Below are 12,652 nucleotides of genomic sequence, written 5' to 3' on the forward strand. Positions count from 1 at the left end.
GGTCACACATGAAGGTGTGTTTTTTCTTTCATGTGGTATTTCAACACGTTTAATATTTCCACTCACAGAATCTCCTCTGCTTTGTTTTTTTTAACGTCCCCTCCCAAAGAGTTTCATCCCCCTGCGTAAATCTTATTACTATCACTTTAAATTAAAGGTGCACGCTCTGATTTTGCTGATCGGACTTTGAGAAGATTTGTTTGGTCTATAGAACAGCATGGCTGAAACTCGAGCTTAGTCCAGATGGAGATAAGTAAAAAAAAAAAAAAAAAAAAAAAAAAAAGAAAAGACAACAAGCCCCAGTAACCCCTCGAAAGCTTTTTATTACCTCTGACCATGAAAAGGTGCGGGAGGATGTAGTTGGACGTTCATCTGCAGCTGATCGTTTTGTAGTTTGCTATTTTAAAGATCGGGCTTCAGACTGTTTTGTTTTTTACCTTTAAAACTCTGCGGGACGACGAAGGGAAGTGTTGTGTAAGGACAGGAAGTCATTTCTGGTCTAACTGCTGTGGCCATCCAATGTTTCAGATTTCTCAGATTCTTCAGAGAACAGGTGTTCACCTGCAGTAATGCTGTGAGCTCCGGCTTCCAGTCCCTTTAATTTTTATCTTTCATGACGGCAGCTAATATAAAGTCAGATTTTAAAGCAACACAAAGAGGAATTTGAAGTTTTTGTGAAACTTTAGTCTGTTTTTAGTTGTTATCAGACGTCTACATGTCCTTGGCAGGATTAGATAAAAACAGAAACATCCTCCGGTCAGAGTCAGCTGGCTGAATGTGGAGGTCAAAGGTCACAGAGGAAAGCCACTTCTAGTCTGCTGGGTTTCTGTCTTCTTGCTGTTAATCTGCACTGAGTATTTTTCATTTAGCTAATGGACTTACTGTTCTGTGTCCAAATCAAGAGTTTAATCTGTGCTGATATCCTGGCACCATGAGCCTAATCACCAGTCTTTATAAAGCTAAACAACTGAAAGAAGTGAAGAAATATGAGATATTAGCTTTAAAAACTGATTCAATGCGTGCTTAAAATAGGGTGAGATTGGTTTGTGTGTAATGTAAAAGTAAGTTTGAACAAGAAAATTTACATTTTCCTGCGAAAATGAAGCTGAAACTGTTTGACTTTTGCTGAAAGCAGGAAAACAAAAAGTAGAAAAATGGCAAAATTGTGTCAAAAAGCTAAATAGAGTAATAATGTAGCTAAAATCAGCAGAAATTATAAAATATTTGCAAAAAGTAGTTTAAAACGCAGAAAAATGTTGAAATGGCAAAAACGCTGAAAGAAGCAAAAAATATGTATTTATGAGTAAATATATAAAAAATGAATATAGCTGAAATTTAGACAAAAGAAGTCAAAACAAGCAGGAAAATCATTAATTTGTAACCTTGACCTTTTATTTTGTGACTTTGAAATTAACAGGGGTCATTTGAGCAGCTGAAATTAACAATTAATTAAATGGATGAGGAAAGGAGAGTAAGAAAGCAGAAAAACAAGAAAAGAAGTACAAAGAATTGTTTCTTACCAAATTACCAAAATGGCTAAAACAGCTGAAATTAGCAGAAAAATAGCTAAAAAAAAGTAGCTGAAAAAGCTTAAATAAGCACAAAGGAACAAACCAAAACACATTTGCTGAATTAAAGCAGTAAAAAGCTAAAATTATTACAAAAAGGTGAATTTAGCAAAAATAGGTCAAATAAGCTAAAAAGTAGCTAAAACATCAAAACAGCTGAAATTAGCAGGAAAAAAAGGTAAAAGCAAAAATAAGTTGAAATTAGCAGAAAACTAGCAAAAAAGCTGAAATAAACACAAAGAAACAAAAAGAGCACAGTTGCTGAATTAAGCAGTAAAAAGCTGAAATTATCACAAATGTTGATTTAGCAAAAATGTCTCAAATTAGCCAAAAAAGCAGCTAAAAACACAAACAGCTGAAATCAGCAGATAAAAGCTGGTAAAAGCAAAAATAAGTTGAAATTAGCAGAAAAGTAGCTGAAAAGGTCAGAATGATAGCTAAAATAGCAAAAAACTATTCATTCATTGGAACAAGAACAAATTTTTATACAATAAAAAACAAAACATTTTATAAATTAAATGAAAGGAAGCAGGTGAATAGAAAAAAAATCAGCTAAACTAAAAGCCAAAGGAAGCTGAAATTAGCACAATGAAGTACAGTAGAGATTTGGGAACATTTTGAAAGGTTTTAAGGATGTGAAAAACATGGCAGAAAAAGATAAATCTCTCAAGAAGTATAAATTGCTGAAGGACCAAACATCATAGCTGGAATGTCCTGAATGAGCTGAACATTGTTGAAATAGCACAAAAATTGCAGAACGAGATACGTGCCGAAGAGTGTACAGAAGAAAAAAATATCTTGCTATCTGCTGCGACTGCTGCTTCCACCTAGTTTTAGCTTTTAGAAAAGAAACAAAGGTGCTCAGCTCTACAGGAAGGAATGAACTGGATTTACAACATGAGACGAAATGACATCATAGTTAAAAAAATGAATGCTGCAGAGCAATTCATTTCAGCTGCTTGTTTTAGTSTTATTTATGCTGTAGCTGTAATTTMAAATGAAATTCAGTGTCCAGATAACCTCCTGTGATCAAAGACCAGGTGGGTCAGGGCGTGCTRCTACCTCCCTGTATGTTGTTAAAGGGAGTGTTTGTGTACACATGTACACTTCAGCTGAAAACTATGAGTGACTCGACAAATCTTCCTACTCCGCAGCAGCTGTCATTCCAAAAAAAAAAAAAGATGGCATAGTCGGAAGAAGAAAGTGTGACTCTCATTCCTCCTCCTCCTCCMCTCGCTCCGTTCTGCTAATCTGTGCTCTGAGGCTCTGCGTTCATCCTCTGAAGAGGATTAAATCTTCTCAGTTTTTATCTTATTTCTTTGTTCCTGTTGGGTTCACAGAGTACTAAAGCTTTGAAAGAAACAATTGCTTGTGTCTTTAATTTGATTATGTGTTGCGTAAGAGATGAAGAGAGGGGTGAATTACTTTTACGGTTTATTTTTATCTTAAGATTTAGAAAAAGATTCATATTCTACGCTTTATTTTAGCGGGTTAAAGGGGGACATGGCAGTTTTTTAAACTGTTCTGATTATTTTGGTGATTTGGATTTGAATTCAAGTTAAAAACAAATGTCACAAACCAGGAAGTGTTTATTTTTCTTGGAGAACTTAGCAGTACAGATTGTACTTTATATATTGTGTACTTACAGGGTACTTGCCTGGTATAGACATCTGCTTTGTACTTAATGGGTACTTATAGTGTACGTGCCAGGTATTCCTTGGGATTCTTACAGGTTTATATACATGATACTTAACTGAGAACCTGCAATGCATGTACCTTGTACCCACTATTTACGTACACTGTATATACTGAGTACTTACAGGGTATGTGCCTAGTACTTATTGGATTGGTACAGGTCACATACTTGGTACTTACAGGATATGTGCCTGGTATTCACTGGGTACTTGCAGGGTTATGGTACTTGAGTACTCACAGTCCATGTACCTAGTACTGTCTATATACTTACAAGGTTATGTACATGGTATTTACTGACCTGGTACTTGCTGGGTACTTACAGGGAACTTACTTGGTACTTATAGGGTCACAACATAGGAGACTAGTTCATTCCTAGAACTTACCTGGTACTTACAGGGTACATTTTTGATAGTTACTGTGTTGATTTAACTTGATTTATACTTGGTTACTGATGGAGAGGCTGTATGAGGTATCTATTAATTACTTAAAAGATACTTATTGTTCCTATAGGGTAAGTACCTGGTACTTGCATGCTTCATATCTGGTAGTTACCAGATACTTCCATGGTTTGCACCTGGTACTGATGTAGATGATGTATCTATTAAGTCCTGACAAGTATTAGTATCTATTAAGTACTGACAAGACACATATTGTTCCTATGGGGTAAGTATCTGGTAATTACCAGATACTTTCATAGTTCATACCTGGTACTGACATAAATACTGTATGAGGTATCTATTRGGTATCTATTAGGTACTTACAAGATGCATATTGTACCTATAGGGTAAGTTACCTGTTGTTTACAGATGTATCTGGTAGTTACTGGATACTTACATGGTTCGTACCTGGTACTGACATACTGTTTGAGGTATCTGTTTAGTACTTACCAGATACACACCTTGACCTTAAAGTGTAAGTACCTGGTACCCGATGAGTTGTTATATGGCCGTCCTAGTGAAAACTCAACCATCGAACGAAGATAAATGTGGATTTTTGATCATGACAGACAGGAGGCTGTTTAGTCAAACATTTCAGCAACATTGATGTATTAAAATGATTTGGTTCAAAATTCTTTTAAAATTTTCTGATAATCTTGTAAGTAACCAAAATAAGTGACTTACTTTTCGTAATGTGGGTCTTTAGTCATTAAATTGTAAAGATCTTATACATATTACAGTTTGTGTTATTTATGACTGTGTTCAGTAAGACTCAGCTGTTTATTAAATATTTTAAAACTGTCATAATGAGATGAATCTTTTTGTTTCCAGTTGTGCCACTGAGCCATGGTAACAACCGTTCCCCTGTTGTGCTGAGCCGCCTTGTGGACAGTCAGAGGCATCATGGCAGACTTGCCTATTGCCCCCGGCGAGATCTACATCGAGGTGGAGTACGACTATGAGTACAAGTCCAAGGACCGTGTCATTACCATCCGGGAGGGGGAATGCTACATGCTGGTCAAAAAAACCAACGAGGACTGGTGGCAGGTGAGGAAGGACGACGTAACTAAACCTTTTTATGTACCTGCTCAATATGTCAGAGAGGTCCGCAAAGCCCTCATGCCACCCCCCAAACCACGTGGTGTTAAAAAACCAGCTGGTGTGGAGCTGGGACCTGCCGAGAACCTCAACAGACACAAATCCAAATCCCGGCGTTCTCCTTCTGCACAAACTGCCCCATTAGGCAACTTCAGCCCTCCGACTGGCCGCCAGAACAATAACAATYGCTCCCCCGGCATCCCTACCGAAAGTGACCGGGCCCTGCCTGGAATCCTCGTCCAGGAAAGCGGCCCCCAGGCTTCCCATAAAGAGGGGTCCGGCACGCTGCCCCGAAGTCGAGCCCGCTCACCTGAGATGGTGAGGTGTCCTCTGGACGTGGACAGCACCCAGCTCTGCGACTCAGCGGGGGAAGAGAGGCGCACCAACGAGTCCGAGTCTGGAGACGAACTGAGCAGCTCCTCCACTGAACTTCTCCAGGTAAGGTCCACAGCTTTGTGTTTTAAACATGATGTTCATGCACCTGTTAGTCATTATTTTCCCTTCTGTCATCAAAATAACAGTCTGGGTTTGGACTGGGGCTGTTTGAGTAAGATCCACGTGAGAGCCAGAAAACATGCTTTACCTGTATTTTAATTTTAAAACGAGTTGCATTTCTTGAGCCTATTGCAGAATTGCTTCCACGAATAGTCGGTTGTTGGATTGGGAATCAAAATTGCAGAATTTGTTTATATTTTCAGCTGCACTGTGTCAAAACTACCTGTTTACCACCTCGCCTGTGGGGGGCGCTGCACCAAGAACCAGTGAACAAAACAACAAAAACCTCTGAAGAAGACACTGAGCGCAACTTCCTTCTTCATGAAGTGTAAACAAAACTGAAGTGGCCTCAAATTTTAGCCATTGTTGGATTTCTCTTTTGTCTTTGGCAAATGTCCACAAGCAAGTGCTAAACATGCATGTTTACCCAGAATGCCCTGCGCCATAGTCCACTTCCTGCTTTTTGAGCGGTCTCTGGTTCACTCGACATTTGCATTCGAACCGCACCAGAGTTCACTTCAATCGAGCAGAAACCTAGGTCTGTTGGCGGACCAGAGTTTGATTTTTTGGTCGGCATCAGAGTTCGATTATGCAAATTAATTGACTATTTTGCCAAAAGGTTATTTTAAAAATTAGTTGCTTCTGATACATTTCATTTATTGTTTTATGAAGTTTAGAGTCTATTGTAGACAACATTTATTGTATCAGATACACTCTTTCCCTTTAATTGTTTGGTATTTATTGCTATATATGCATTCATACATACAAATTTACTCATTCAGTGTCCTCAGGAGGGACAGGGAGGGCTCTCCTGTAGTGCTAAAATCAGGCTTTAAATATTATTAGCTAATAAAAGTATGCATTTATTACAAAAATTTAAAAATTGGCCCTAATTTACTTGATTTTTTATGTAAAAAGTTAACGTTTAGTTTCATCTATTGAARAAACCCACTTTTGTTATTGTTTTTTAACAGTTTTGTTTTGTTGGGCCAATCATCATCAGCATCATTGTACACTGATGTAACCATAGACTGAGTGTATTTTGAGTAAAAGGTCATCAGAAAGGGAACGTGTGTGATTTTAGTCCGGTCTACAATGGTGCTCCTTCTATTCTCGACCACTCTTTGTTCTATTTGAATGGCAGAGCAAAGGTCAACATAGTCGAGCTCATTTCAGTTTAGAGTTTTGGTTTGTCAGCAGCTATTCTTTACTTTTTAAAAAAATCTCTGACAGAAATCCTCTTCTGTACTCTGCTTCATTTTACACAGTTAATGACCATGATTATATTTAAATACACGTTGTGTTCAGTCTTAAAGCAGTGGAGCTCTGCAGTCTCTCAACCTCCTAAAAGCAATCACAGAAAGGAGACTGATGCTTATTTTTCTGCCAGTTTAATCACATAAGGSTTTAAAGGATGCTTATAGACTTAGGGAAAATGCTGATATTTCAAAGCTGTTAAACTGTATTGGTAATAAATTATACTGCATATTTTTAAACTTTTCACTGCTTTTCTACTTGTGTGCACATTTAGACACTAATTAATGTCATACGTGATGGCATCATTAATGCCGTCACATATATTTAAAGATTTTGAATGTCAGGAGGCAGTTAGTGTAACATAAACTCAGTTCTTAGCGACTCATAAGAAGGTTACAGTTTTGTAAACTTTGTGGTTTTCAAACCGACACAAGCTTATGTTTTTCTTAAAGCTCAAATTCCAAAAGAAAAAAAAAAACAAGTTGCCGTTGATATTGCCATTTTCTGCAACATTTTGTTTTGGCAAAATTTATTGAAGATTTTATTAAATTCCTCATCCACCATGTCTTCATTTAAAGTTGTTTTTAAACTGTAATTGCTTTGGTTATGATTTGGGACTTTACTTTCTGTAATTATTATTGTCATTTATTTGTTTGCCTGCATTGTTAGCAAAATATCTGATGAGTCGTTGAACAGATTGTAATGACTTGGGCTGACATCTACAATAGATTACGGTAACTTTAGATTCAACTTACTTCAGGATGGATGGCAACTGACTTTAAAAAATTATAAAAGTAGCCAAAACTTGTCCATTTTTAGAGATATTTAGCTAAAGTTTGGTGTGGTAGTAGCTGACAGTCATTTAAAACTAGGGATGCACGATATATCAGCATTAATATCAGTATTGGCTGATATTAATCTTTTTTTTTTAAATATCGTATCGGTCAGATATGTAAAACTGGGCTGATATTAACGTCCGTTATTGATTTCCCACTTTTTAGCTTTGTGTTTCTGTTTTGGGAGGGGAGATGGTTGGTTGAGTAACATGATAGTGATATTGATGCTGCGTAGCCAGGAATAACTGAAGTAGAGCCATGTCAGAGGTCTAGTCGCTTATTTATGGTATTAAAAAAAGACCCAAGTGTAATAATTTGTATTTTTGTGTAATATCAGTAAATATCGATATCGGCTGAAAATTTTATATCGGTGAATCCCTATTTAAAACACATACTCTACAAACAAATGATGTAAAGTCTGGTGAAATATCACACACAATGTTATTTTCAATATTAGACCAAACTAGTTTCGCAACATAAGATGATTTTAGTCTAAATCTCAGCTAACAAGCATTTTTTCAAAGCAATGACTTCCTTCTTGTTTCTGCGTGATGCCTCGTTACCTTTTAGAAAAGAAAAAAAAACCTTTCAGAATGTGAACACTGGTTAATTTTTGTGTAGTGAGTTGGATGTGCAGTCCTTCATGTGTTTACCACACAAGCCTGCTGATGTCAAACTGCTCACGTTTCAGCTGCTTGTTTGTTTTTACCTCTCGATGGCATGCTGCTGGTGAAACCAGCTAAACCTTTGATCTGAGCATTCTGAGATGAGAAGGGTCTGTTCTCCTCCATTTCTGTCCCCGTGTTTGTTTTGACAGAGGATGAGGGGGATGAGTATGTAACAGGAAAAACAGGAGAGGCGTGAGTGATGGTTCAACCAGAGCAACAGTGTGAAAGTCAGGGAGTAGATCTGTTTGTGTGTCCAGCTGTCAGGTCGTGTTCCTTTCTCCCGCCTCATTCAGCTCCGTCTGACAGGCCGCTCAAGTGGGATGTGATGAGGATGCCAAGCTCTTATCAGCTGCTTTGGACCAGACAGGGTCCCACTTTGTCCCTGCTCTTACTTATCTTGTAAACAAACGCCACTGCTCCGTCGTTCTTTACTCTGGTCGCCATTATCTAAAAAAACTGAACAGATTTAGTAATTAAATTTATGATGATTGGTGCATTTTTCCAAATTAAACTTAAGTCTTATATTTCCCTTTGAAATGGTGCCACATTTGTAAGGAACATGCATTTGTGGGATGAGCAGCAGAGCTGAGTATATGGGTTGTGCACATGAAAAATTTGGCAAATCTTTTCAATCAAACAGCTTATTCTGCTGTTGCTGTTGACCCGTCCTGAGCGTCTGGTACCTCCAGGTGCTGCCAATCAGGTGCCTGCTTTAATTGCCAAGAAGCGTTGTTACAACAAACAAATCTACCGAAATGTGTCAGGCGGCTTGACCTAAATTTTATATCACAGTATTTTTTGACAAATATCTGTCATGATGATTTTGAATAGTGGTTTTTTTTCCATCACAGCTCAGGCTTGACTTTTTTCTTTTACCGTACATCACTGTCATGTTTTCCCTCCATCTTTTCTTCCCTCCTGGTTGTAGACATCTGTCGCACATTTTGGGCTTGCGTCACGTTAGCAGTGAGGGGTGGGAGGTACAGTCTCGAACAAGTCTATGTACGTCACTGAAGACGTGTTTTCTACATTCAGCGATGGCGAAAATGGGAGTTTTTATTTATTTTTTGTCAGCCAAGCGAAGAAATCTGCGACACTAGCTTACCTTGTTTGCAGCTCCATTTCCTGTGTGCGCGTCCAGTTGTGCTGCACAAAAAAGGGTCCCCCATGAAACAGTTTACTGGCGGTTCGTAACATTCTGAACGTGTTCAGGCTTTTTAAACYGGTATTGCGTAAAATTCACATCATAACAATAATAAAAAACTGTTTTTGATCCTAACCGGTATACTGCCCAGCTCTACCAAACACAAATTTGTTTGCTTTTTAGTCTAAGTATATCAAAGTTATCACTAATTGCATAAATATGTTATGCCTTAGACAACAGATTATGATTTAATTTTAGTGCATGTTGTAACAAAGTATAAACAATTATAAAAAGCATTTTAAAATTTTGTACGGGATGTTTTCTCTCAAACTCTATGATAAATCCACTATAAATAAAAAAATGAGGGCATTAAAAAGAGTGAGCTTGTTGCAACATTACCAGTTTGTTTGGCTCAGTAGCCACTGACCTTGAGTCTGAAAACGTCAGAGTTACTGTATTAGAAAGCTCTAAGTACTTCCATGCATGTACCTGAAAAAGCCCCTGGCCACGTGGAACTGGACACTGAAAGCACCAAAGCAGATGTTTCCCTGTAGCCACTGAATATAATGGCTGTCAAGGTCTCAGTGTGTTTTAATTTACTGCTTGGCTGCACGGTCTCATCCACTGCTTTTCATCGTCCCGCAGCCTTCAGGATCATAATAATCCTTCGTCGTTTGCTCTGCACTGTCAGGAGAACCTCACGTAATGAGCTGAAGACATTACCACTCAGCGTTGCTCCATAAAACCTGTCTGGCTGCTACACCCTGACTTGTACTCCTGCCATGAGACAGCCTAGTCATCTCCTCTTGTCTCTGAGGTCCTCCATCCACATGACAGAGAGGGGAACACAAAAGTGACTCAGCCTGCAACTGAAAATATGGATGGAGGACCTCAGTTTAGCTTGTTTGTCGCGCTAGCACCGAGCTAATACATATAAGGCAATATAGCGTCTGAGCTAGCGCAAAGGCTAACAGGCTAAGCTGAGGTTCTTCTTCCATGAAGCAGCTCTGTTGTCCTCCATCCATATTTTCAGTTCCAGGCTGAGTCATTTCTACCTTCTCCTCTCTGTCAAAGCTCTCTGGTTTCATTTAAAAGAGTCGATCATCAGATATTGTCCAAGATTAACCTTCAGGGTGGATATAGCTCGCTAGCAGCTTCGCACCGATGATCTATCCACTAAAATGGCTCCGTCCATGTTAAAATAGATTTTTTAAAATGTACAAAACTAAACAGCCTACAGTATTTTTACAGTCTTTATTTTACCGTTAAAATATTTTAATCAAAGTCTAACAACTAATCGTGGATCTCTTTAAAGTAGTTGGCACCTCTTTTTGTTGGCCCGTACATCTCGATTGTCACGTTTAACGACACGTCTCCACCTTGAAGACTCCCATCGCTCTTTATGACGGCCGTAATCAACTAAAAACCCTTTGAGTACTCGCGGAGGGATGATTGATTAGAGGAAACGTTTCCTCATTTCTTTGATTACCGAGTGCGGCAGGAAGTGGAGTTGGCGTTTTTGTGTGTCTTTACATTGGCACACGTTACTTTTGCGCTAATCAGTTCTCTTCAGCTGATTTGCATTCTGCAACACAAGAACAAAGTCATTTGCAACTTTTAGTTTTGTAAATGTATTGCAGAATAATAAAAGTCTTGCATTGTTTCAAACTACCAAATGTTTTAATGCTGAAGATGGAATCACAACATAGCTTTTTTATTTTTTTTCACTTTGCTTTTGAAAATCAGATCCATGTTCTGCTCCCACCGTTGAGGGATTGTGACTTTGACCTCAAACAAACAAGCACTGTTTTTTACTGAAGCTGCTGTTTGTTTGGTCTTCAGTATCAGCTCAACCTTTTAGTAGCATTATGCTCTTTCTAATCTCAGTTGGGTTTATTCTTTTTTCCACCTTATCTTGCTGTTTCCTCCCAGATGTGTTGTGTATTTCAGCCTCACAAACCCACTTCTCTTACATTCTGGTCACCTTTCAGCCACATTACCAGCAACACAGTGACACATTTTTTTAAATTTAGGATAAGTAATGGAGTCTTGTGGATGCTGGTGAATTTGAAAGTTTTTATCTCAGATTTCCTCTTAGAGAAAGATTTTTAAAAAAATCGAAATGCCACCACACAAGTTAGATTTGTTCAAAAGCGACGTGCAGACAGTGGTGTTGTCAGTTTGGGTGCTCGTCAGCAACCTTATGGAGCAGCCCTGAGGGTTTTTTTGCTCTGTTCAGTAATGTTGACAACCCAGGACACACAGAAACACAGAGAGCTCCAGGCAGACTGGCAGCTGACCCTCTTCCTCGCAGGGCGTTTGGCTCTTGTGTAACGGAGCATCAGTAAAGCCTGGATTCACACTCTCGCTTTGTCTGGTTTCTTTTTTTCAGCATTTTTCTACCATTTTTTTTATTCAAACTCACCCTCTCTTCACATTTCTATGCTGACATGCTGGAATTTAAATCTGCAACAAAAGAAATGAGGAACAATTATTTGCCTTCATTTTATAAAGTTGTCAAGCTCCTTTAAAGTTATTTGTGTGGAATTGATTTCAGTTTAGAGTTGTTTAATCGGTGGATAAAAGGAGTAGGTGCCTTTTTTTGTTTGATTTAGCAAGTTTAAATGCCATGTTTTTACATAAATAAAATGAGTAACAAAACTGCCCTGCTTTTTGTTTTACAGTGGTTTTTCCTGCTACCTAGAAGTTAATGGGCCTCATGCAAGAACATGTTCGTATTCTTATCCTAAATTTCTCTAACTTTTGTTCGTATGAAGGGTTCGTACGAACATGTCACGTCAGATCCAACAAACTCTTCTATCTTCAGGAAAAGTGTGTAAATGAGCTGCGTAAATTCCACCTGTTCATATCCAGCTGCTCGTGCACGCGAGAGGAGATTAGCATAAATACCACCCCAAAAACACCATATAAGGCTGTTTCCTGCCTCAGATACAAGGAAGTGTCCATTCATGAAAAATGACAGCAAAAACTAAAAAGAAAAACTTTGCGAGTTCAGAGATTGAAGTCCGTCTGTCAGAGATCCAGAAAAGAAAATCTGTCACTTCATTTATTCAGAAGCCACACTGTCGCAAACTGTACCCCCCCCACCCCCACCCCCCAAATCTGTGCGTACGAACGGTTCTTGCATGAGGCCCAATGACTTTTGGCAATAAATCTTATAGCAGGCAGCACCTGAAGGTACCAGAAGCTCAAAACAAGTGTTGACAGAGCTCCTCATCCCACAAATGCATGTTCCTTACAAATGTGGCACCATTTAAAAGAGAAATCAACAGGTTTTCTAAGATAAGATTTATTGTCAAGACATATTGTATACTAATTTCCTTACTATGTGTTTGTGTTAGTATATGAAACTGATTGTGTCTGCTACGATTGAGTAGGTGTGGCAGTCACAATTAAAAATTACTTTTTGAGCATTCCTTTAAAATCACTGTAC

At 38.4% G+C, this 12,652-nt stretch overlaps 1 protein-coding gene across 7 annotated transcripts in view; it reads left to right on the forward strand.

Annotated features, from left to right (window-relative positions):
* Positions 1–12,652, forward strand: part of LOC106522898 (rho GTPase-activating protein 12) — a 61,382-nt gene that overhangs the window by 2,991 nt on the left and 45,739 nt on the right. For all 7 annotated transcript variants that reach the window (XM_014016130.1, XM_014016132.1, XM_014016133.1 and 4 more), the window contains exon 2: positions 4,532–5,236. In XM_014016130.1, the coding sequence (XP_013871584.1) occupies positions 4,604–5,236 (633 nt within the window). In that variant the 5' untranslated portion in view covers positions 4,532–4,603. The remainder of the gene's footprint in view (positions 1–4,531; positions 5,237–12,652) is intronic.

The sequence above is a fragment of the Austrofundulus limnaeus genome, unplaced genomic scaffold (assembly GCF_001266775.1).
Source record: "Austrofundulus limnaeus strain Quisiro unplaced genomic scaffold, Austrofundulus_limnaeus-1.0 Scaffold139, whole genome shotgun sequence".
Lineage (NCBI taxonomy): Eukaryota > Metazoa > Chordata > Actinopteri > Cyprinodontiformes > Rivulidae > Austrofundulus > Austrofundulus limnaeus.